This window comes from Melanostigma gelatinosum (assembly GCF_949748355.1).
Source record: "Melanostigma gelatinosum genome assembly, chromosome: 17".
Taxonomy (NCBI): domain Eukaryota; kingdom Metazoa; phylum Chordata; class Actinopteri; order Perciformes; family Zoarcidae; genus Melanostigma; species Melanostigma gelatinosum.
In genome coordinates, this window is record NC_136650.1 from 13,831,104 (window position 1) to 13,858,702 (window position 27,599).

The 27,599-nt window shown below is 44.1% G+C and overlaps 1 protein-coding gene across 1 annotated transcript in view; it reads left to right on the plus strand.

The window, feature by feature from the left end:
- Window positions 1-4,952: 4,952 nt before the first annotated feature.
- gabbr2 (gamma-aminobutyric acid (GABA) B receptor, 2) overlaps window positions 4,953-27,599 on the plus strand; it is a gene marked incomplete at both ends in the record, with an annotated part of 138,986 nt that continues 116,339 nt past the window's right edge. Inside the window, one exon of the mRNA XM_079287663.1 lies at window positions 4,953-5,267. Within this exon, the coding sequence (XP_079143789.1) occupies window positions 4,953-5,267 (315 nt within the window). The remainder of the gene's footprint in view (window positions 5,268-27,599) is intronic.

The following is a 27,599-nucleotide window of genomic DNA, read 5'->3' on the forward strand; positions in this document are numbered from 1 at the left end:
AAAAAAGGAAATACCGGTACACCTGGCCTCCATTTACCTCTATTCATCAAGGATTTACTCCATCTTTTGATTCTTCGTTCAGCATGGAGGCGTTCGAGAACAGCAACGTTGTCTTCAAGAATTCAAGGTAGGTGAGTAATTATATATAAATAGTAATTTTGTGGGTGAAGTTTTCCTTTTAGGGGGGGGGGGGGTCAACTAAACGTTGCACCCTTTTTCTGTCTTATTGGTTCGTTGCTTTTGGTAACTCTCTCTACTTGTTGGCCTGGTTTCTTTTCATCCCAACATCCTCCTGAACCTGTAGGAAGGCTGTGTCCTGATTTCAAATCGAATCACTGTTTTATGTGTTTTAAATGTAGTTGGTCTTGTATTTGTAGATAACCAGTGAATGGTGAAATGAGATGCACAAACTTCTTCAGATCGCAAGAAAACAAATTCTCATTTACAAGTTTCAGTGTCAAGCAACACAACTAGAGGCCAATCACAGGCATTCATCTTCTTTATCGCAATGGGAAAATTCCCGAGTTGACAGTCTGCTGGGTTCGCATATCTTCCCAGCTCATAAAACATGCATTCTCCTCCGCCATGCGTGGAACAACAAGGATCGCTCCTCAACTCGTTGGTATGCATGGGATTCGCAGGACTTTGACTCCAGATTCTAAAACCAATTATTGAAATAGCTGCCACTGTAAGTGGCAGGGCAAGCGTGTCGAGAACAAGGGGAAGAAGCATCTCAGATATTCATAATAGAATGTTGCCCTTCTGTATAGTACAGTTACTTGTCTGGGCCATTTCAAGATACAGTCCGTTGTCCTTCGGTTGGGGCTTTGAGATCAGTCATGTGTGAGATAACTGAACTACGGTGTTGATCTGGGGTAAGTGAAAACCTATTTCAGCCCCTTACTTTGTGTGTGGCTTTGTGCTAAACCGAAAGGTAATCTTCTAATGTGCAAGTTGAATGTGATACCAAATCGTCTTGATGGCAGAACAACATAATGGCCATACTGCGGCTGAATAGTGAATCAGTGATGGTATGGATGGATAAATGGGCAAACCTTTCCATCTCTTCTCCACACACTCCAGAAGTATCAATCACAACAGCAGACTGGTCTGATTAAGTGTGGGCATCAGAGGACAAAAAATAACCTTTTTAAATTATCCCAACTGTTCAGTTACCTGCTCATTTTGTAAACGAGTTACAAAAGATTAACGCGGGTGTTCCATTGGTGAGCCCAAGCATCTGAGCAATGAAATATTCTGAATACCTGGCATTTAAATTTCAGAGCATCTTGTGGCATATTGTCAGGGTTTTGGTGAGGGATGTCCTCAGGCCACCCCATTAATCTCTATTAAACAGAGCCATGTCAGCTCTCTCTCTCTCTCTCTCTCTCTCTCTCTCTCTCGCTCTCTCGCTCTCTCGCTCTCTCGCTCTCTCGCTCTCTCGCTCTCTCTCTCTCTCTCTCTCTCTCTGTGTGTGTGTGTTGGATTGGATGACGCCCTTGTGAGTCTTTTCCGCATTGAGTGGTGTTGAGAGGTGTTTGGCAGTACAGATGCTTAACACTTGATCATTCTTTAGTCTGTTTCTGAATGTTTTTCTAAGAGCATCTAAATAAGAAGACAAAATAATTTGACAGAGTCACATAAACACATTCACGCTACCTGAAAAGCGGTTGTGTAATTCACATCGTCACTGAGCATGGTCATAATATATAATTCCGTCTCTGATTGCTCAAGTAGCAACATCTGCATATCATTATTTTAACCGCATGCCCCTCATACCACACAAGTATGCTCAAATTAGTGGTGATATATTGGCTTGACATCTCGTTTAGTGAAGACGGGCAGACTGCAGAGCCATGATTGAATGCTTAATGAATGATTCATAATCTGAAATGAAATGGACATTTTAATTTGGGCATTTGCAACAATCATTCGCTGGACACGTACCATTTCTACATTGGATAAAAAAACAAAACAAATAGTGTCAATTTAGAGGTGTTCCTTGATTCCTTTCATTCCATTGAGAGCTGAGAATATCTGTAGGGCTGTTTATAATACAAACCATAGTATGTGCTTATTAACAACTTCATTTTCGAGCTCTTCATTGCCAGTTGAATTCTAGTTTCCTCACCTTGCATTCAAGGTAGTTTAATTTGCTGTTTGATGCTGTGACTGTCTCCGAGCCCACACCGTTTGTACTGTACGACATATTGCTGACTGGCTGTCTTGATGTTGGGGGACATGTTTTGAGTAGGGGGGGGGGATGTTGTCTTGTGCGAAACAAACAGATGGGATGCAAACTTGACCTACTTCTTCATCTGGAGCACTCTGAATAAAAAAGAAGGATGACTAAGAGGAGAGAGAAACAGAGCTGTGTGATGAATTTTATTATGTGGATGAACACAACTTTTTGCTTTTGATCTGCTTCATTGTTTTTATTTTAGCATTCTGCTCACTTTACCGCCACACTCTTTGCACTTTGATTTAGATTGTGGCAAACTTTCCTTGCCTTGTTATTTGTGTCAAATAAATTAGGAACCATGACTTCACAGATCAAAACATGGGTCAAGTCAATAATCAATCAGAAATAACAAGACCCTTCCCATATTTGGTTCCTTAAGGAGTTAAGATGTCTGATTTGGGAACATCTTTTGAATAAAGGATGTGCTTGTCAGAGAGAGAGAGAGAGAGACCTAGATAGTTCAGAAATCCTCTGGGGTTATACTCAGTTCTTCTGTGTGTTGTTTGCATGGAGCCGCTTGGCCTTGTGATAAATAACCTGTGTTTTAAGATGCCAGGAGGGTCAGCTCTGCCACATCAATCATGGCCACTTTATGCTTTAAACTCCTATGAAGAGTGAGGCAATTGATTGCGTTAGCAGAGCGGCGGATATCATCTTGTGTTCAGGTTTGCAGAGGTTCTTTCATAATGCATTTTATGATCGCAGCAAACAGAGTGATTTCATCTGCAAACATTGAAAGGGTGTATTTTAATAGCACTGCATATGCTGCCATTACCCAGAATGATGATAAAACATTGTAGTTGTCAATATTAGATTTGAAATTGAAGAGCAATCTGAACTTTGGACCTCAAGTTTATATCGTTTGATATTTGGCGTGGGTGATTTACACCATATGTCCACAGTGATCATAACAAGGCGGTCTTTATGATCTGCGCCATGTTCATCCTCATCCTGAGTGGGGAAAAAAACATTACACTGGCATATTGTTTTCGCCTCCCACGCCTGTTTAACAATGCCACGTATATTGTGTTGCATACTATTGGCGTAATTGCCTGTTTTTTGGACCTTGGGGGCCTAAAGGAAGAGGTAATCCTTTAAGAACAATAATAATGTGTATACCCTGCCTGAAAGCACAGGTAATGTGCTAATCTACACATGTCAACGGGAGCGGAGGACAGGTTCAGCTGCGCCGCTGCGGAGTGGCGCTCCCGTGAGCGGTACAGCACCGCGGACAGCGCAGAGGCTTCCCAGACAGTTCGCTGTCCGTGGTTCTGAAATTCAGCTGAATTCGTGGCTCAGTTTTTCCACACATTTTCAGATTTTTCTGGTGGACCAAAATCAATTGTATACAGCCTCCCCAGTAAAACTGAACTTTTGCTCGGACCCACCTCAAACAGGACGCGTGGGGATGTCTGAACTGAACTTCACGATCTGCTTTTTGGCACGTTTTTCTTAACTGCAAAGCACATGCAAAATGTCTCAATCCCTATGTTCCTGTCTATAGATAATATAGATTCCGAATATTTATATATTCTTTATTGGTCCTGGAGTGGGGATTTTCTTTTCATCCTCTGGTTGAGTCGCACACAGCCAGATGTCTATCATGCTCAAAGACAGTTCGGCAGGTATGGGCTGCAGGTATACGGCTACAATCAAAGCCCATGCTGCCTGTGAACCACCTCATTATCGCTTAGGATAACGAGCCACTAAAAATACAGCTAAGTGTTTTGTTTGTGTTCTATGACGTGCAACACAACAGAGCTATACAGCCCTATATATTTTTACTAGCCTGCTCCGTGCACGTCGTCTGCCTGCTAACATAAAAGCCCATAAATCACCCTCGGCTGTCAAGCCGCTGATGAGTCTGCTCTGCATAAAGTCCATGCAGCCTTTCCACCAGGCTGTTGTACCCCCCCCCCCTCCCCTCCCCTCCCTCCCACCCTCGTTTCCTCTCCTCCTCCTCCACATTCAGTGCTCCCTCTTGCGCGCACGGTGTGCAGCAGCAGCGGCTTCAGCGCGTCTCTGACGCACCATCGGAGATGAGCATCCCAGTCCCGCAGGCTGTCAAGGCACACTCTCTCGACATCTCCGCGTCGGACCTTTGCGGTCAAGCTTTCAACATCATCCTGTTTGTTTTTTGTCGTTTTTTCCCGTACCGCTTCGTTGTCTCGTAGCTTGTCATATTACGCATTTGGCAGGGGTGCCCACGGCCAGCTCTTGGCTTGGAATTTACTTCAGAGGTGATTTTTGTATCCGCAGCTACTGTCAACGAGCGAGTGATTGATGCCCGTCTGCACTTCCTGGGGGTCCTCTCCTTGTTCGGGGCATCCTTCAGAACATTCTTGTGCTTCTCAGATAAGTGGTTCAAGTTAATGCTGAAAGGTGGGGGGGTTGACATATCGGGCTGTTTTGACTGGAGATCATTTGGATGACGGACACCGAAAGGCAATAACACGAATCTCTGCGCCCTTGGAATATTCTCACAGAGGCACTGTTACAGAGTAGAAATATTTTTTCACAGTTTGCAGTCATAATCTATACGACGAGTTTGCCCACTGCGGGGGCTGCTGCGGCTTTCGCGTCTGCTCTGTTTTGAAATACGATTTACTTGACGGGCGGGCGTCTAAGCATCCCGGACGAGCTCGAATTTGCGATGGCCAAACAGTGAGGGCTACGGTGGGATCGCATTTGGTCACCTTTGCAAGGTAGCATGGCTCCAGCCCGGAGGGACTGCAGCGGCTGGGAGATGCTCCTCCCGACGGGATGCCTGCTCCTCTCCGTTTTGCTATTTCACCCTGTCCTGGCCAAGGTGTGTAACGACCGCACCAAACACGGACAGGACAACAGCTGGTTCGACAGGGACGGGGAAAACTTGCCCATTATGGTTCTTATGCCCATGAACGAGTCGGCCCTGATGAGCAGCATCAGCCAGGGGATCGAGCCGGCGGTCCAACTGGCCATCCAGCACATACGGGAGTCCAGGAATTACTCGTTCTCACTCATCACCAAAATCTATGACACCGAGGTAAACCTGCAGACTAAATCCTTCCACTAAGCTGCTGCTGTTGGTCTCTGACTTGTTCAAAACACTTGTACATAGCTTGTGTGTGTGTGCGCGCGTGCGCTTGTAAATGTGAACGTGTGTATGGCGCGCACTCTGCCCCGCAGCGCTCCACACATTGTGCGTCTAAGGGGAAACGCTGGTTCTGTTATGTTTGATATCTGTGCAGCCTCGTCGATACGCATGTTTTTCATTGCGCAGAAGTCAACTGATTTCTCTTTCTTTCTCCCCCAAAATCACAACACGTTGTTAACACCTTATCTTCGTCCATCTCGCTGCTGTCGCCTGTCGTTGATGGTGCATTTTATTTGTAACCTGACATCATAAGGCACTGCCTCACCCGGGCACTCCAAAAGCACTCGCTCGTGCTCTCCCCATATTTGTCGTTTACCGCAAACACCGGATGACACATCATGTCATAGCAGTCTGACGTTACGAATGTCATTCATCCACGTCATGCCTCCCAATTGGATAATAATTAAAACGCTTCTGTCTCTTTGTTATCCTCACTTTATAAGACGTGTGTCTGACTGAAGATGGCTTTGCGCTATAATATTTTTGGTCACGAATCGGTGTATCGTTTAACGATTCAAAGGCTGCTTCTTATCGTGCCTGCAGATGGCGGTAATTGGGTGTACGGTTTCTTCAGACGCCTTGCACCCTTGTCAGGAACTGCATTCCACTGCATACCAGCTGCAAATCTGTTTATTTACAACAACATCAATAATATAAGACTTAATTAAAGTCCTTGGAGGTTCGTCATCACTCATTCTCTGCATGATTTGGCATTATATGCACTCTATGGCTAGTTTGCACCATGACATTATTTGAATCAGCTAGCAGTCCTAATAGTGGCCTTCTATAGCGATTGGGGGGCTTTTGAGGACACAATGCAGTTGAGGAGTTTAAAGCTGCTGCATCATAGAGTTGCCATGCCAACACCTAAGGATGTTGACAGGTTGACATTATCTGTTTAACAATTCAGCAGCTCTTTTGTAATGATATTATGACATTGACTTCAATAAATGTACACTATAGAGTAAAAAAACGATTTATAATTTATATCATAATCTCCGGTTGATCCAAATCTTTTGATTTTCCTGTCTAGCAATTATTCAGTAGTGTATGTGCACGTGTGTGTGTGTGTGTGTGTGTGTGTGTGCGTGCGTGCAAGAGCACACAAATCTCTGTTGACAGAGGTAAGCCCTCACAGGCTGCATGCGCTCAGACCATGGGATTAATATGCTCTTATGAGAGTTATGATTTGTTCTCGTTCTACTCCCCGCGAGAGAAAGATGAGCTGCAAGCATGAGGTCGGTGGACCAGCCTGACATCCGCCCGCTGGTGTTTAATAGCGATGCCAGCGTTCTGATACCGAAAATCAATGGGAACTCATCAGAACAGTGTTATTTGATGACTTTGTGGTCTATTACACTGTGGCACTGCCAATCGAATGGTATTTGACATTTTGTTTTGTATACAGGCCAGCTGAAAAGGCAAGCTCTGATCATGGTTTTGGGAATGTCAAATTAAAAATATTCGGCCCTCAATAACAAATACAGATACATGCTGAAATAAACAGACAACTCTTCCTGTTTCATTAGTTAGTTGCAGACCTTATAGACATGTATTTGTTAAAGTAGATGAATTGTGGTAAAGAGGAACATTGCCAAGTGGTAGCCTGGTAGCTGTGGCTTCAATAACTCTACGAAGAAAATGCTCCGCCAACAACAGGATATGTACAAGCCATTGGAAATCATCTGGCACATCCTGGCATGGTTAAAGTCAACAATATACCACAGAGAGCACTGTGAAGTGCAAATGGCAATATATTACTGCAGCTGAATATTGTTATTTTATATTTACAGAAAATATGAAAGAGTCAGAGACTTTAGCGGGGGAAACATGACTTCAACATCATCTTAAGATATGAGAACCTGTTATTGTTTGTTCATATCAAGTGAAGCACTCTGAAGCGTTTGTCTCAACACTCATGAGCATTTGCATGTGGATACGACTCTGCCCAGGACAGAGTTATTGCTGTGATGTTGACTATATTGCTTTTGGAGCCTCTGACATGTTTATATGAGCAGCAATGTGAAGTGATGGCTGTGTTATGAACAATTTATCATGCAGTGTTCATTATGCATTTATTGACAAATAACCCTTTACTCACATGTGAATAAAAGTGATGAACACACACGCACGCACACACACACACACACACAGCTTCCCTACATACCACATGCTTATGTCAGAAAACAATGCATGCATCAGTGCGTTGGGTGCATCTGGCCAAGTGTGTGTCTGTACTGTTTGTACACACATGTGGATGTGGTGGCACCGGGATTTAGCCTGGCAGATGTAAGTAATCAGTCCCCGAGCAGCGGCTCTTTATCCCTTTATCCCCGTTGGTGGAGCCTTGGTTAGACCGAGCAGGCCCGGTCCATCCCCTGGTGGTGTGGCGCTGGGTGGTACTGATGATGGGGATTGTTGAGGCACTGGGGGGCTGTCCAACACAAAAAGGCCTGGATGCTGAGGCTGTTGGGTATAGCTGGTTGCTGCAGGATTAAAGGAGCAGTTACTAGAGGAGGAGCAGATGTCCTAATAGAGAATGCCTGGAGATCTAATGCAGGCTGCTGTGGAACCAGTTTGATCAGGCCAAAGCTCGATTCCTAAGATAATGTTTCAACAATGAAGGCGCGGTGGCAGGCTGCGGCAAATGCAGATGATAAATACGTCTTTGCTTTAAACCCAGGGCATTGCAGGTAAAAGAAGCAGGATGGATTATATCGACTGGGAGGCTGAGTGCCGGAGCAGGAGTTGGTCCTCCACCGCAGCTCCAGATGTGTGTGAGTGTGGGTTTTAGTGCAACCGAGGAATGATACTGTAACTCTGCAGGCTTAGGGGATCAAAGCTTTGGAGAGGACAGGCCGGACTGGAAGAGGATGGAAGGGAGACCTTGGGCAGTGAGAGCGTCCTAGGCTAAGCTATGCGAGTTCACCCGACCGGCTTTGGATGTGTGACAGGCCCTCGAGAGCAGCCACTCAGGGAAAGATCTCTTCTTTTTAACAGAATAGTTAACAAGGTGCTTTGAGTAGTGGAATTCATTTTTGTGTTTTCTTCAGCTATGGAAAAACACATCAGACAATAGACACAAACGGGAGAAATCAATGAATGTGAATGGATTCATACACACTTTTCATTCCATACAGGTTTGCTCTTCCTGTGTACTGTTAGTATGGCAGAGTAATGGCGATACTCTGTAGGGATTCTGTAGTGAAGACAGGTCTGTTAATGTTGTTAATGCTGGACTGAGTCACAAGAACTATTTGAGGATAATGAGATAATATTGTGAAACAGGCCTGCTGCATCACAGATTGAAGGGAATTGGGGAGAAACGAGGATGGAGAAAGTCTCAATCCTTTCATTAGGCCTTCTAATGACATACTTATATAATTTCACCCATTAGAGCTGTCACTTTTAAAGAAAAATCTAAATCATTCATGATTACTGCCGGCAGTTGTGCTTTGTAAAAGGCAGCGGAAGTAAGATCATTTTCCTACATTCAAGCGATTGTTTTCAATGTAATTTGTTCCGTAAAATGACAGCTCTACCACCCAAACATCTGCAGTGTTCACACCTTTTGTTGTCAGTTGTGGAATAGGAAATTATATTTGAAGGTGAAAAGTCTCATCTAAGGCAAAAACAAAATTTGATATCCACTCTTGGATCTTCTTTTTTGACAACTTAACAAAAGAACACGATATCTTCGACTTTAATGAACGTGTTTTTAAGGGGATGTGCTATCATGTTTCCTATATTCTGGCAGTCGGAGAAAAGTCAACGCATGTATTTTTAAAGGCAAATCAATACGACAGCCAAGACACAGAGTCTGCAGTTGGAGATCAGATCTTGCCCATTGCACAGTTCCCCAGATACAATATCCAGATGGGTATTCAAAGTACACGATTGTCCATTCATGCAATGCTATACGGGCCTCCTGAGACGATGCTAGCAGCGGCCTATATGTTCAGAGATACTGCACACTGACTGTGAGCTCTAGATGCAACATGTCACATTTGTGCTCATGCTGGCAAGCCTGAAACCAGCGTACAGTACACTCGTTCACAGGAGGAAGAGCACCCCCCCCCCCCCCCGAAGCACATGTAAGGCGTTCTGTCATTTTGTCAGAAGAAGTTATGTTTTCAGTGAAAAGGGTTTCCCATAATGGGTGTTAGGAGGCTGCAAAGGTCTTGAGTCAAAACGAGCTGGTTCAGATTTGAGGAGAATTTGCTTGAGCAAAGTCTCATTTCATGGTTTACGGCCTTTATATATACTGTAACACACCTTTGAGCTTTTGTGTAAAACCATCTGACACAGGCCAAATGAAGCAGCGCCTCTGGACATCCTGTATGTCAGGGTCTCATATTGTATGCCACATATTATCTTAATATCTGACATCCATTCAGCGCTGAGGCGGTGACCCCGGGGGTCAACAAAGATTGCCTGTCACTGCTCCTCGGAGAGGGCGCGTATTCGGGGATTGTAAGGAAACGCAGCCTGTGACAGCCTGGGTACTCTCTGGGCAGAAAGTGCTGAGTGTGGCTGTATCCACTGACCCGACACAGATAGTGGGGATCAATGTGCAGCCGCCCTTCTCGTAGAAGGAACAGGATCTCAGGGGAGAATCGGAGAGAGAGGCGAGAGAGAAAGAGATGTGTAGGGCTATGAGATGGAGATCCCGAAATAGGATTATATCATCTTCTGTGCAGGAAGAGGAAATGGTCAGCCTCTTGATTCTTATTGGATCATAATGTGATGCCATTTGTGTTTCTGTAAGGCTATACAGTTTAATGGCCGTGTAAAACAACATATAAAAAGCAATTACTGCACGCAATGAGGTATGCTATTAGATCAGTTCAAGGATCCCAAGATCTTGTGTTGTTGTGTCAGTGATGTCATTTTTTTATCTTATTCAATTTCTTTTCACTCTGATTCAAGCAAAATGAGAGAGAGATGGGTCACAGTCTCATAAAGACACTAAATGCGAGCTGTAATTGCTGACCTTTGTCTCAGTCAGGCTGCCAGTGGCCTGAAGGGCTCGAGGAAGACGACCAGAAACGTGAATTTTCCAGATTAAAAAGTGTCTCAAATGTGCCCTGAAGCTGGCTTTATAACAGATAGCACGCCACTCAAGCACACGCATAACATGGCACATACATGAATGGAAGTATACATACACATACTGTATGTTTTCATACACACCACTGCACACAGACCTGTCTCCGCCCTTCACACACACACACACACACACACACACACACACACACACACACACACACACACACACACACACACACACACACACACACACACACACACACACACGGAGCACATACACTCCCACATCTGGTCTTGGCTGTTTTCAATCGGCCCGCCTGCAGCACCGCCTGAGGTCAGGACAATGTGGTCATTTGAGCAGTTAGACATGGAGTGTTGTTCAGTTAGAATCACACCACAATCAAATTGCTTTTTTACAACATCAATAACTCCATCCATCCTCCCCTCACTATGGGGAGTCGTCAAAAAACCTACCTCACTAAAACCAATTTTCATCAATCATCTGAAACCCATGTAACACGACGAGAAACATCGATGTCTCTCTGTGTCATGCATTTAAATGTTGTATTTCCTGATTTCCTTCCATCTTTTCTTGTGCACTATGACTCTTCCGTTCATCGCTTTCTTCGTTTGCTTGATTTAATTTGATACAAGGACATATTTACAACTGACCTAGGAAGCGCTTTATTTTCTTTTACAAAAAACCCGACGCCGTGGACCTTATAGACTTTGTGCAGTCTCGCAAGCGCTCAGAAGCAGTTGTTCCTTGTGCCCATCTCTTGTCCACCATCTGTTATTTACCTTGATAGACCTGGCCTTGTAACCACTCTTTCCTGTTGATCCCAGAGGTTTGTCCTGAAGCTTACAAAGAGAAATAAGTCAAGTTTGACTGCTCTTCTCTGCTACATTACTCCACACTGACCGCAGGCCAACATCTCCTTGCTAACGTGTTAATAACACAATGCCTTGTTTGATATAATATTGGTACTCGGAGCACCGAAATTCAAAACGTGAGTTCAAGTGTGACAAAAACAAATTAGCCTTCTGGCTTCCTCCACCCTGCACCTTGCATTTGCCTGGAGTAGATTACAGTATGTTTGACTGAATCTCTTGTTTATGCGAGTATGCTGCTAATTTGATAGAGCAAGAGAGAGGTTTTGGCATTATCTCATGTCTGTGCAGTCACCCCGCAGGGCCCGATGTGCTGACCAAGTCAAGGGCTAATCGCATGAGAGAGGCAACGGCTGAATTCAATTTCAAAAGCACCTTAGGCAAGTCCCGTTGGTTGCTTGCAAAGCAGTCGAAATGTACGTTTAGGTGCATGAGTGCTGCAGGAGGTTGAGAAAGAATGGAAAACGCTCCGTGCCCTGGGTGTGTGTGTGTGTGTGCAGGGTACTGAATATTTAAGTTTTTCTTTCTCTTCTCTTAGACTCGACTGTCATTTAGATGCACAGTGACTCTAAAAGGTGGCGAAACAGGCATCTGGCTGCCATTTTACATTTAAAAAAAGCTGTTTCTCTGATCTCTGATTTACATGGCTGTGGTGCGGAGGGAGGGACACATGGAGGCGGGGGTGAAAGGATGGATGAAGAGGTGGGGGAGGCAGAAAATGGGGACCTTTTGGAGGACGAGATAGGGGAGGTTTAGAGAGGAGAGATGGAATGCGAGGCAGATAAACTGTAGAGAAAAACACTGAAAATGTAACTAAAAAGTTGCGATAGATGAGCGCCGGGATGAGGAGGAAAATCTCTCATCTTTATTCAGTACCGCTGAAAACACTGAGAAGATGGCTGCTGCCATGTTGAGTGCAATACTCACTCAGTCCATCCGTCTGGCTTGCACCATCTATAAAGCTGCCATTGATCCCTAGCCAAGCCATTTGCACAGACAATTAACTCAGTGAATGTTTATCTGCTGCAAACTACTTAAAAATCACTCATTTTGACTTCCAAATGTGGTGTAAGTTTTATAAAGTAAAAGTAAAGTTTTTTTTAAATTTTTTAGTTGGAAGTGGTTTCAGAATTAGTTCTGCACAATCAATCGACTGTTCATCACTGTCACCATTTTGGCTTCACTCAACTAAATGAACGTGATCAATCGCGATATTGACGTTTAAAGTGTGTGCTCCACTCTTTCCAAACTCACAGGCACCAGCAGGCTGATGGAGATATTTAGATGAGCGTGCACCCTGCAGCAACAGCATGTGAAAGACTTTCCTAAATGTTGCGGGTGCAGAGTAGAGGAGTGATATATACTGAATATTTTACGGGCAAAACAAAAAACGCACTGAATTCAGGTAAAGAACCATGTTTTAAGTCTCATTTTGATGCTGAGATGAGTTATGTGAAAGTGAAAGTAGTGCTCTGTTGATTTCATTTTTGTGGAAAAGTTTTGGTCTGATTTTATTTTGCCTTTTGGCGATGAACTGTGAATAAGGACCAGACTTTTTTTTAGAAGTAAAGATTTGTACAGGAAGTGAAAGCAGTCGTCTGTTGTGTTTAAATGTAAAAGTGCTATAAAAATATTTTGCACCTAAATTCAATAATTAATCGTGATCTCAATGTTGATCACAATAATAGTGATTCTCATTTTGGCCTGAATCGTGCAGCCCATTCAGAATGATGTTCATGATGTCTCGGTCTGTTTACTGAACTCAGACAAGATCCAGGAGAATGTGTTTGTGTGCTCATGGTTACCAACCCCAAGAGAGGTGCCCTGCTGTAGTGCGGCAGGAGAATTTCCATCACTAAAAGTGTGAGTGTGAGTGTGTGTGTGTGTGTGAGGGACATAGTGTGAAGATAGAAAGAGGTGGTACGTGTGAGAGAGGGTCCAATTTTTTTAATTGCTCGCCCTCTAATGTTGTTTGACTTTTCATCTCTAAACAAAGCATTCATCTCACACCAGGTGACCTTTTTCAAGAATGACTGTAGTTTTCTGCTTAGTATCTGCTTTATCCATCATTATACCGATCTTTAAAATGTGACCTCCCCCACTCACTCCATCCCTGTCTGCTCCATTCACTGCTCATCACTCCGCTGTCTCACACACACACACACACACACACACACACACACACACACACACACACACACACACACACACACACACACACACACACACACACACACACACACACACACACACCTACACACACACACACACACACACACACACACACACACACACACACACACACACACACACACACACACACAATGTGACTGTGTAAACAGATTTATGTCCCCACAACATGAGTAATACACGCCCACTCACACACACGCTCGCAGGCACCACGTTCACCTCTCGGCCACCCTCTCCCTCTCCCGTGAGTGGACAGAAATGAAAGGATTATCGGGGAAAGGGTGTGCCGTTGTCATTAGAGATTGGACAAGTACTCTGTGCTCTCAAGGGGGCCCAGCACAGAGCAATAAGCAGAGAGAGTCTGTCCTTGTCAGTCCTGTAATTACATTAAAGCTCATGTAATTCTTGGCAAAAAAAGCAGGAGCCAAACGTCGTCTGCTTCTTGGAAAAGAGAGGTGTGTGCGCGCTTACGAATAAAGAGAAGGTAACTTCATGTTGACACTTGTGTAAGTCCACACATACAGTATGTGGGTGACTCTGAGGGCCGGTGACCTGGCGTGTGTGTGTGTGTGTGTGTCTCTGCATTTGGGTCACTCTGGCAGCACGTCATGTGTATGATTCTGGCATGTGTGCATCCTTTTCCCACGGGTCAATGGCACGTAACACTTGTTCCCCGAGGACAGGTTGGTTGTTATGGCCACAGTTGTGATGTGTGGAGACTCAGGCAAGTGCTACAGAAGAATAATGGCCTTTCGTGCTTTATCTTTCTGTCTTTCTCACCATGACATGCATCTACACCTGCACACACACACATGTTTCATTAATCTGACTCACACACACACACACACACACACACACACACACACACACACACACACACACACACACACACACACACGCACACGCACAAAGCCAAAAACACATGTAAACAAACATGCATATCCATTATGGCTGCTCAACAGAGGGCACCAGGGAGAATAGATGGTTAATAACACATATTTCCAGTTTGTTCGAAATCCTTTTTCTCTGCACAAATCGTGTATTTTATTTCGACACCTATACTTGAATCTATTGCATCGTACATTAAGGCACAGCATTCTTCCTTCCTTTTATCCATGTGGTAACGTCCCGAGATTCCCGACACATATGAAGGCAAGGTGAAACGTTCCAGCAGGTCACACAGCGGTGCGCCCTGCACTGGAGGCTTTCCCACTGTTTCAACGCAATTAAGGAACGCCATTAAACCGTCAGACAGTAAGATGAAACGTGAACTGTCGATTTATTTAACTTTAGAGTTCAAGGAACCTCGAAGTGTAATCGCTCGACTTTCCTCATGGGGCGTAAGTCTTTTGCACCAAAATGCAATATTTGCACAGCAGGTTTAACAAATGTTAAAAATGGGCATGATCTGTGAATTGTACACAATGGAAACGATTCCAACGAGCACGTATTTCCACATTCATGGTCTCTACCTTTTGTCTGAGGGTTACACACACACAGCTTTGCTTTTTAAGACATCGGAACATGTCACTGTCTGTGCTGTTCGTCTGTCCTTCTCCAGAAAGAGAGGTTCAACGAAAGGTTCAATCACACCGATAAGGATCTTCATGGAGCAGCTGTTCGGAGGCACAGCCTTCACAGTTATTATTAAACAGAAATAGAGTGATGGATGTGATACATTAAAGCTTCCTCGAGCAATATCTCATGCTTTTGTACCGTCAGTTTGTGTTTTGCGTTTCCTCTTCCGGTGTGTGCCATTTAGATTTCACGCTTGTCAAACATTGTAATTCTCTGTGTGTTGTTCAGTATTTTCCTGCTTTAACTGACTACACACCAAATGCAGGTATACGAGGATTGTCTGAAGGTGCAACTATTGTGATTTGTTGCCGGTAGTAGGCCCCCAGCATGCATACATGCACACTGCTCCAGCATACCGTGATACACATCAGACCTTTGTCCATTTGCTGCACGCTCATAGTGGCGACCACTTCCCCGTCCGTGATTGCTCGGTCCTGCTAGCAGAAAGCAGTTGGTGAGCCCATTGTGTGCCGAGAGCGATAACAACAGACGGTAGAATCACAGATGTAGCGTACACACACACACACACACACACACACACACACACACACACACACACACACACACACACACACACACACACACACACACACACACACACTCTCTCCCCAACACTCCCAAAGTGCCCATGCAGTAGCAGTGGTACACATCTGCCATGCCCATCCAAAGCAAGCAATCATGCCACATGCGATTACAAAAGGCTGCATAATGATGATAGGAGATCATTTGCAACCAAGCTCTATCTGCCGTGGCGCAGTCCTAATTTTTGTGCGCGTGTGTATGCCTTTGTTTGTGCATGTGTGTGTGTGTGTGTCTTCACGGACGGCTAGGTGTATGAATGGATAGCAAAATGGATTCAATTGGGCTTCCCTATGTAGTAGCAGTGAAATTGTATTTTGTCAGTGGAAAAAAAGAAGAAGCAGTGAAACCCAGGAGTGGGTTACATTTTGTGTTGAACAGTCTCAACTGCATTTGGCAAACAGACCCCAATCCACAACCCCAAACACACACTCCACACCAAACCATCCACACACACTCACTCAAACATCACACACAGAAGTAGACGGTAAATGTTTCCCTCAGCTGCACTACATGTTGTAATGAGGCAATTTCTCTTTGGGTAGTACATCTCTAACCAAACCGTGTTATAGGCTACAGATCAGGAATTGTGGCTGTAACGAGGAGTAAGTGCTACAGCGCCTGCGTCAGACTGCGGCTGATAGTTGAGGTGGGTTCCTGATTGGAGGGACCTGCGGCTGCCTGTCTGACTAATGAACTGTTACTGTAAGGCGGGGAGCCTTTTTATTGCCTTCTTCATTGAAAGAAGAGGGTACACACACACAAACTCATCCCCCGAAATAATGTTATCTCACATGGTTTATTCGCCAAGGGCTTGATACGGGGCGACAAACCCGAGGCAGCTGATCTGGTGACCTGGCAAGAAACTGCCGGAGCAGACTTGTTGGTAAATGGGGTGTTCAAAAGTAACACTGTAGATACAATTCCCAAGAGATGCAGGGCCCTTTAAATCCAGCGTTGACGTTTTGTTTTTATTGACAGCACGCCTATTCCGGTTAACCGGATGTGTGTGATTAGGTGTGAAGCTTGAGCAGCATGCTCAGTCATCTACAAGAAGGGGGAAACTTACAGATGGACTAGATGGCTCATGTCAAATGCATAGATGCACTTGTAGATATCACATAGATCACATCTTGAATTATTAAGCTTTAAAAAGAGCAAAGTTGTCCAGTTGTTGGCACTTGAGCAGAATATAAGCAGGCAGATATCATTTGAACACGGATTCAACGGATTGGAACTCCGCTATGGTCACAAATCACTGGTGATGCTGCGTTCCTTTACTTACATCTGGGCTTCACATCGATCAGCAGTCTGAAGCCATGACATTAAAGCACTGTCAGCTTGGGCCCATGTCATCAAATTTGCTGGTTTTTTTTCGTTTTTTTTTTTTTACATTTGTCACAAATAAATTACAACCTCAAGACAACAGGTCTCCACAATGCACAGTCAAGGAGGCAATCTGTATTCATGAATTCATTCCTCAACATTTTAAAAGCTTCAAAAGCTCAACCATGGAAAACATTCTCCAGAGTTTACATTCTTTTAACATAAATAAATGAGAGTCGAACGGACGTTCCCATTCAAATCAGCCTAGCGGGATGTCAGAGCGGGTATTGTTATGCGTACCATTGCAATTGTGACCGTTGTAGCACGCTGACTTCCCTATAAACTAAAATGACTTACAGCAAGTCCCGGACTGCATGAGATGAGCAAGTATTCGAAATACGACATTTTAAAATTTTGATCTGACTTGTGAACAACAAAACGCTGTCCATTAACAGCCATTTCCATCTTCAAACATCTGGAAATCTTGGATCGTAATTGACATGTTGAATAGAGACTGAGGGGATATATTTAGCATCATCTAATAATCCTCATCTTATCTGGTGATGACACTATTTACATGATTACTTTCATGCTGATATCGTGACTCCATCCAAATGCACAACTGTCTTTGCCAGAAAGCAGCTCCTCTGTTCACAAAGCCCAACTGTGTGTATTGATTTAATGGCTAAAAACAGGGCGATGGCAGAATGCCTCTTTTACCCCCCCCCCCTTTTCTGCTTCTAAAAAAGCTTGTTGACAATATGATCCAACTGCACCTGAATTTCGCCTCTTGCATACCGTCAGTTAAATCATATTTTCACTTGATTTCTTCCATAATGTGATGTTTCATGGCCACAGTGGGATGCTTGAGGAATGGACTCTTGGGGGTTTCACCACTGCTGCCAAAAAGATACGGGCCACCACTTCCTCTGCCACCACTTCCTCTGCCACCACTTCCTCTGCCAACACTTCCTCTGCCACCACTGTCTCTGCCAGCCATCTTCCATTGAATCCTTTCGTTATATTTGAAATTCCAAGGTAAAAGACCATCTGGGGAATTCACCCCTATTCAGCCACTTCAACACACTATACAAGATCGATAAAGCAATTAAATCACCAAACTAATGTATACGGTATATTGAGCTCTTGCAGTGACAAGAGAGTGATAGGCAGTTTGTGTTTCAAATGGCTGCTTGTGTTTAGGGGGAGCCCCATTTTACAGTATAGCGAGAGCATCCCCGCCATGTATCATTCCTGCCTTTCGTACTGTGATGGTTATTGGGCTTTCTTTCGATTTTATTGCCTCAGTTGTCTGTGATTGATTTGCCCAATGAGCGTGGAGCGCTGGTTGGGCTGATGACATCCCAAGCTGTGAGAAAGAACGATGCATATCGCGTTAATTCAATAGAAAGCAGTTGGATAGTGAGTGAGATTTCATTATCCCACGTAAAGCAGATCATTCCAAGGGCCATCTGGACGGATGGAGAAGATTACTCCTAAGGCGTATTCATATCAACATTTATACTCGCATAGACGGAGCTGTTGTAACCCTGTGCTGATGTAATTGTCAACAAGCTGTCTATTGGCCAGTATGGCGTTAGACTAGGTGTTTCCGATTAGACGGAAAGGACACTGATAAAGGTCCTCGCCACTGTGACGTTCTTGGTGTTGCAGTCGTTTTTAGAGTGTATAAAGTTTGCTAGCATTAAGCATCTGCCAAATGACCCGAATGCTAATTTTAAATGTCCAGTCCCTGCCAGGGATTTCAGCTCCATTTTACAGGCTCTTTAAAAGGAGAAAAACAACTCTTTTCCACACTGAGCTGCAGTCCATGTTACACTAATCACTACCCTTATTAGTATTCTAGTGGAACATTAGCAATTAGCATGGCCATTAAAAACATAAAGGTCTCCTGTGGGGGAAAATGGCAAAGAAAAGCAACAATGAGGCTAAAATGTACGTTTTCAGCCATTTTAACATGGCTGCGTTAGCGCAATTGCGTTTTCACCTTTCGACCTTGGCAGACAAATGTGTAAAGGGTCCGCTGGCGATGCATTGCCTTCTAACGTATGTAAATTGTGTGGAAAGAGGACATCAATTAGAGTTGGCGGTGTGCACGCGCTGTGCATTTATTCATGAGGTTGGTAAACCTGCTAATTGTATGTACCTGAAACATCCATCGTGGATGTTCACGGGACGAATGTAAACATCGCTAATGACACGGTGACATGATCTGTCTCAGGCAGTGTCGAAGCTGTGATCACAGAACCTGACACTCAGTCCTCATGCAAAGGTATGTGATGAGTGTGTGTTTTCGTGTGCTGAGAAACATCCTCTGAACTTAAAAAAAAGAAGAAGGCACACAGACCCGGGGATGTTGACATGAATATTTAGGTAGCATACTAAACAATTCTCTCGCGCTGTTGCTGGATGTATTCTTATTGAATAAATGAACATGCCTCATATTTACCAGATCACTGCTTTTAAGATGTATGAATCAGAATTAAACATGGTCCCTGGCGGTTGTTGGCAGCCTCCCTCTACATAAATATTATCCATATGCCCCGACTCTGTGCTGCTCTCTGCTCTGTTGACTTGCTCTTACTCACAGGGGATCTTCGATTGATTTCTAGAAGGCCTTCATGCCGACTTCTTCTGCTCACTGGAATCCCATTTTCAGGAAAGGGCCTTCTGTCTCATTGTGTGCAGCATCCTATCTGGTCTGTTCTGTGTCTCTCTTAAAGTAACCAATCATTTGGCTCTCTTTTCTAGCTTTTCTTATTGTTTTCTATGTTAGGCCCACTAGGAATGTCCAACTATTGGTAAAACATTGTTTTAAATGTTGCTGTATTAAATTGTGTTGTCTGCTAATTTGTTTCACCCACTCACGCCGTCAGTGGTGTTGCAAAGATGGGGGAATCAGTGCTGGCTAGGTTGTTCCTCAAGGTAGAGTGTGTGACAACGACGGCAAGGGCACCGCAGGGTTACGACCATTCTGCTGCCTTTGATGGAGGGCACATGTAAATGTCAGCGACGTCTGAAACAGAAAAGGTCATCTACTCTCTGACGCTACACCGAATAAGCTGTGACAGATGGAAGAAGCATTGCGAGCCACAATTTATTGAGCTGAGAGGAAGATAATTATAGTTAAAGAGAAAATGAGGAATATTATAGAGGAGGCTAACACAGGCAGGAGTAGTAATATAATTGTACTGCTTGTAACATACAGTATTCCTTTGTGTTAATTAGCTATATTTTACCTTATCATTACCAGCAAAACAGTGGATGTTATATTCAAATTTAGAATATTTTACCAAAGTTCAGAGAGCTGATCTACTGGAGATGACTTGAGGTGCTTTGAGACGCTTTTAAAAACAACAACCATTCAACCATGACTATTCTTCATCAAAATCACCGATGTTTTAAATCAAGTGAAAATCCTGTAAAACTACTCTGATCCTATTGGCTGAAAGCTGTGTTAGCCATTGATTTCTATGCAAATCTTCTATTGACTGAACTCTTTATTTATCAGTCACAGTTTGCCCGGAAAGCCTAACTTCAGATGCGACCCTTGGCACTGCTAAAAAATAAAGAATCAAAGAAGGACAACAATATTTTGCTGATCTTCCGAAAAGTCAATAATGTATCATCCGTTTTGTCATGGGTGTCTACAGAGATCCAGAGATCTAAATTTGTTTTCTTCTAATACAAAATGACAAAACTGAAGAAGAAAAATATTCAATATCCATCTCCCAAATCACTGAGGAACCACAGCTCACCAGCCTGAACATATTAGAGAAGAAGGCGTTGGCAGAAGTGTCTTCTCACATGTCACAGCTTCCTCCCTCCTCAACAAAGGCAGACCAAGAATCATGTTCGGACCTAATTGAAATATTAACGCAGCTGGTGAGACACCGGAGACCAAATGTCTTCGTTGTCTTCGTTGCTGAGATCTCACTCAACTCACCAAGGAACTGATCTTTTATTTACACATAGATTCCATCCCTCACATCATAATGGAAGTGTGTCACAAAGGTCCGTGGGCATTTATTTGTTTTTTTACTTTGGTGGATATGCGATGAATCTGTTGGGAATATACACGTTTGCACTGTTTATAAATTACAAGTCAAAAGATATCTGACATTTTCTTTATTGGAGTACACAGATATAATAAAATAATACGCTTGTGGTGGAGCAATATGCAGAAAAACACAGGAGAGAAGAGAGAAAAAGATGCAAAAAAGGTTAAGAGAAAAGAGCATTTGGGAAAGGGAGGAGGGAATCACAGCTCGACGACGGCTGGATGCGAATGGTGCAAACACAACCAGGCATGTTTACCCCCTTTTAATGACGTGCGAGCGGTGCTGGGAAAAGGTGTGTGTGTGTGTGTGTGTGTGTGTGTACATCTCTGCTTCTGTGTACACGGTTTGAGCTGCACACACCGAGCCCGCCCTTCTTCTTGTGTTTCATGTGCGTGCCTCCATTTGGGGTTGCTGGCTGGGGGAGAAGGAGCATGCTGGGAGGCCATGTGCTGCTACTGTCACATGTCGCTCTTGGCACAGTATAGCGGGTGAGTGGCAGGCGGGCGAGGAAAACACCACCCACCGGGAAGTGTGGGTGTGGGGGCTGGGTGAGCAGCACGGCTGCGGAGTTGGCGCTCCTTCCTCAGGCTTTTATCAAAGGGAAAAAATAAAACGCAGGGAGATAGATCTGCCACCAACAATCAGAGCAGTAAGCACACCGTTTGCGTGTGCCACAGAGAGAAAGAGATACATACTCCACTGTGTAGGCTATGTGTAATCTATAGTGACAATGACAAACCCATTGTTCACTTTTTCTGCAAATGTATGAAAAGAATTCCAAAATAAATCCTATGTAGGTAGCTGTCACAGAAAAGGGGGAATACATTCAGTATGCAAATGAACGATTTCTGCATTTCAGATTCAGGTGAGAAATATTTAAAAGTGCATTATAAATGTAGAGCAAGAGAGATGAGTAGAGCGACACAACGGGATTAGGAAAAAACTGATTAAATACTCAAGGCAAGGAAACAAGGCGGTGTGTGTGTGTGTGTGTGTGTGTGTGTGTTCGTGCACCATTCAATATAATGTAGCATTGACTGTGACAGTGTGGCATACAGAAACACTGACAGGCTTCCCATAGAAATGCCTGGATTGTTTAAACCATAAACATGCAGACTTGCCACACTGCCCACATTTATTTGAGACCACCCCCCCCATCACCCTTTGCACCTGCTGTTTTGATCCTCAAGCAGCCAGCAATCTACACCCCCATACTTGTATTACAGCATCCCTCATTCCCTCTTTAATTTCTTCCTCCCCATCACTCCTTCCTCTTGTCTCTGCCACCTCTTCCCTCTGCTTGGTTGTGATGGATGTCTGCTGTGTGCAGCGCACGGCAGCCTGGAGGAAATATTCCGTCAAGCATCATCATTATGCGCCCAAGGACGCCTGTGTTTAAGCCAAGGACCCTGGTGCTGTCATGTCCCCTGATTATTGTGTAACAGGTTGATTAACCCCTCGAGTGGAAGCAACCCTTTTCATCACGGTGGCAGGCCGCCACCACTCTCCGGGGTGTCGCTTTGTAAATATTTGTCTCTCTCACTCCATCTAAATTGTTGCACTATTGCTTAACGTATCCACAAAATCATTGCCTTTAAGGTAGCGCTTCTTTTGTTCACGTGTGTCCCTCATAGGGGATGATGGTATAAATAGGCGTGCCCGTATAAGTTTGTATGTGTGACAAGCAGACTGTGAGGAATTTCTGTAAACGACTGCATGCATTATTTACTGAGCAATAAATGCAAAATGTGTATGAAAAATATTGTTTATTTAAGCAAGGGGCAGGCAACCTCGGCATGCAGACTCTTGCGTAAGTGTGCAAGAACTTATTACTTTATACTTTATTATCTATTGGAGTTTTAAACTGTGATGTGGCGATGTTGTGTCAAAATTGAACTTAACATTGATATGGCACCCTGATTAACAAGAACGTTTCAAAATGTCACTTTTTAATTTTATTTAAGGAATAAATGCAAGCGGTGAATCTAATATTGATAATTATTTAAAACCCTTTATCACATTTTTTTAAACAGTTGTGAATCATTACACACACACACACACACACACACACACACACACACACACACACACACACACACACACACAACGTAGGACGTAATCATTTGTTGCAAAACAGAGTATGAACAGGTCAATTAATGACCAAAATCTACCTTCAATTAAGTTCATCATTTATATGAATAATAGTACATTTACAGCAAATAGAGTCCAAAGTCTGGAGTCAACAAACATGTAATTATAATTTAATTGAATTATAAGCAAGGATTAAAGATAGGGTATTTGTTTGCACATGGAAAAAAATCACGCAATATCCCAAAAAATGTATGATTGCGTTATTTTAATCCGCTAGCAGTCACTGAGGAGGATTTGTTGTTGCTTGTTGCATGTCTGCACTCCTGCGCCAGGATTGGAAAGGGAGGAGAAATAGAGATTTCTTGGATTTAATCTGCTTCTAACTTTCTCTGAATGGAACATTAAACTGCTCGGCAAAGACTGATTGAGAGTCATTCTCCATCTAATCTGCTGATTTGTCCCTTGGCGAGATTAAGGGTTATGGTTTAGAATGACAGAGAGAGAATAGCTGAAGAGACGAGATGACGGAAAAGCGTGAATAGAGACAAGAAGGCAGCCAGGGAGGAGGGAGCAAAGGGGAGTGGATTAGAAGAGGATGAGGAGGGGAGAGAATTGTGCAGACACATTGAGGAGATAGAAAAACACAAGGAAGTAAAGGCTTGTTCTTTCTTGATTGTCAGGAAAAACCGACGAGGTTGTGCTCATATTAGGCAGGGTTTTGGTAATGATGGACAAGCCTGGTGGGTTGGTTGTGGTCGCAATGTCCATGCACCTCTTCCATGCTTTCAAATCCACACAGTGTGATCAACGACTCTATTTTTCATGGGGTATCAGAGGGACTTTCTTTACACAAACATACCATGAAAGGAGATCCCCCGGGGTGTTTCTCCCCCGGGGGATCTGGAAGTGTAAGAACAAGTGTCTTCCCCCTCCTCACTTGGCAGTCTTATTTGTCTTGCCTGGTCAAGCCTATTCATTTGGCTCATAACTGCCACGAGTCTACAGTCGTGGTACAGTTTATTTATAGCTCCGATTCAAAGCTCATTCTTCTGCCTGGCTAGCAGTGCTTGCGTGCAGTACAGTGTAAATATAGCATCTCTTCTGTTTCGCCCTCGCCTTTTTACATCATTTTCTCAATCTCTGTATTCTTTTTCTTTACTTTACCACTTGAGTGTGTGTGCATGCACACCTAAACAGCATACACATCTGTGCACAGCCACACTCTTCAGTTCTCGTCTCTGTAAAAGCACCGATGTCTAATTGGTCTTTTCTTTTACATTCCCCATATAATACCTTTATATGCACATAATGTCAGTGGCTCCCTTTGCCTTCACTTGACTTCCTCTTTCATCTAAACCCATGTGTGTGTGTTTACAGAACATACATACCATGCGCTCTCTCCACACAATATGCTGGATTTGCAAATTGCAGCATGCATGAAAACTTGAACAATGGAAATGTGTAAGTTTTCTCCTCTATCTCTCTCCAGCATGGCTGTTTGAAGCAAGGCTGATACGAAGTGTTTTTAACCTGCAGGGCTAACTGAGAGGAACGCTCTAATGAGCTGGGATTGCCACTAAAGTGTGTATTTGTGTGTGTGCCTGCACTCATAAATGTGTGGTGTGTATTGAGGACAGTAGACTATCTCTCCTGCAGTGCTTAAGCATGACGGTTATCAGGATGGAGGGAGGCGAGTTTGTTTCTACCGAGCTTTAGTCCCAAGTTTCAGTCATTGGGTCAGTATCCCAGAGCCACGTAGAGGGGGACACAAAATAAAAAATAAAGATAGAGGAACAGTTTAAAAGATCGTACACGCACCTGAACCCAGCCGGAGGGGCCCTTTTCTTGCAGGTGAGGCCGTAGTTGTACCACAAACACACACACACACACACACACACACACACACACACACACACACTCGTCGCCCACGCTGCTCCAACTCCCAGCAAACAGGGCCCCATTCCACGCCAGTAGCTAAAAAGACGGGAAACGCAGCTGACACTTGTGCTGAGGAGAGGAAGAGCGAACACATCCAGCTCCCCCTCTTCTCTCCTCCCCTTCCAGGTGCTGCTGCTGCTGCTTTTAGAGGCCAGGCTCCTTCTGCAAGGCATTTAACATTTCACAGCAGTAATGCATGGCCCTCTCCCTGGCTTAGAGTCATAGCACTGGTTCATTCATCAGACCTGACCAACTTAGCTGGAAGAGGAGAGTCAGATTTGAGGCCAGAGAGAGAGAGAGAGCGAGCGAGAGATAATAGGTTTGGGTGGTTTTTGTTATGGCTGCCGGTTGCCCAGGCATCATTGCTTTGTCATGGTACAGTAAGAGCAGTAGACGGTGTCAGATCATTTTTGTGGTGTTTGCACAGTATCGGGACTTGGTAGGTTGTCTGCTGAGGCGTCAGAGGTGGTGTGTGGCGATGCTGCAGCTCACATTTCACATCCACTTCTACGTTGAACTACAGTGTATCCTTCCAACACCTCTCTACTCTAACTCCCTCTTTTTTTACTCTTTCTTTTTTCCATCCTCTAATTAACGCTCCCATGTTTTGACTCCTTGCCCCCCCCCCCTCGTTGTTTATCTCCATGCCTCTTCTGTCAGGAGGAGTATGGGGAACTAGTGTTTTCTCATTAAGTTAGAAGGGAATTGTAGAGCGCAATAATCTAATATCTGCCCAGATGCCCATTAGTCCACCAGCTTGGCCCAAATGATGGGAACACAGATCAGAGGGCAGACAGTACAAGTCCCCGCTGGCCCTGCCTGATAAAACATCCTGTTTCACTAGCGATGTCGGAATGGAGCAGTCAGTTGGTTGTGACGGAGCTACGAAACTGCTCCGAAGGGGGTTAAAGAGGGGTGGGAAAATGTTTTCTGTGCAGATTGCTCCGTTTACAGAATGGCGGACATAGAGGATCCATCCTAAACAAGGTGCGGCACTCATTACCGCTGTTCCTTCAGCCCTCAATACCAGATGCATGTCATTTATGTCAACATCAGGTTCTGCCGTTTTCAATGCCCTTTCCAGTGTGTCCTCTGTTTTGATCAGGATTTTAAGCCTCGTGCTGTCAGGCGTCTTCTTTTTCTAATTCCTCAAATGTTGACGTTTTTTGTAGAATTCAGTGTGTTTTCTCTGTGACAGCAGAACGATGGAGTGCAGGAAGTGTGGGATTTAGAGAGCGAGCGGAGGCAAAGATCAGTGGGAGTTGGCAGGGCGAAGGGAAGTCAGCCGGGACCCCCAGAGCTGAGTGATTCACCATCAAATGAATAAACCACGGAGACGCACGTCCATACCTCCATACACACTCGCAGCACAAAACAAGCCGACGCACACAGATGTGCACATACAGACAGACGCAGGTTACGTTTCGGGGATGTCAGGACACATCGCCGTCAGAGCTTTGTCTCTGTCCTTCTCTAAAAAGAGAGGACACGCTTAGATTGGAGGCGGATCACACACTGTAATAGGTTTACTCCTTTGCGGTGTATCTTCCTCAGTGTGTGTGTAAGGGTATTGACGACTAGTATCCGGTTTTTGACCGTAAGAAAGCTCAGTTGAAGTTTCCTGCATCCGTAGAGATTGGCATCATTGCTTTTTACATATTGTCTGTGTACATTTACTGCTGTCAAAATCGTGAGGCCATTCTTCCATACATTCAGAAGTAACATCTGAATTATAGACCGTCAGAGCTAGAATTCAATGTCCTGCTATATTATTCCACTCATTTCAAATTTTAGTTGTCACGTCCATGACAAAACAGAAGTGACAGGTGACATCAATCATGCTGAAAGGTTTCGATGACAACACGCTGAAACCAAAGGAAACAAAACACACTGGCTTCATAGGATATGTTGTTGTATTTTTGGCATATTGTGTAATAGGAGGCCCAGAGGACAAACACGCCGAGCCTCAACTACTTGAAACAGTTGCGTTTGTGAAACATTGTGAGGAAGAGGAAGTTATTGATCTGTCCTGGTGGTTTTGTTTATGAGTCATGCATCAAATTTTAGTTCACCTGAGAAAAGTTTTGGAGACCTTGCTGTTGATTTCTAACAAGAGCAGCGTACAGTAGTAACGTGTGACACACAAATAAGGTTTGAGAAAGTTGTGGCCATTTTGAACCGCATCTCGTTCAGTGCTGGACCGGCAATGGGCCCCGGGTCCAACCTTACATCTACGGTCTAGTTCCCAAGCTCATTAACTCTATAAGCCACATTAGGTCGGATATACTGCACAGAAGTAAGTGCCCGACTTGCTCTCCACTAACGACCAGCCTTGGTGACACTACAAAACACTGAAGGAGGCTAGAAAACACGAATACTCAGTGAACCACAAATGGAGCTTGTGTGCTGTGTTAGCAGTCTATGCGCATCCTCTGATTGTCCAACGCTAATGAACTGATTCACATTAACATAGCAAATGGGAGGCATTTAACACACA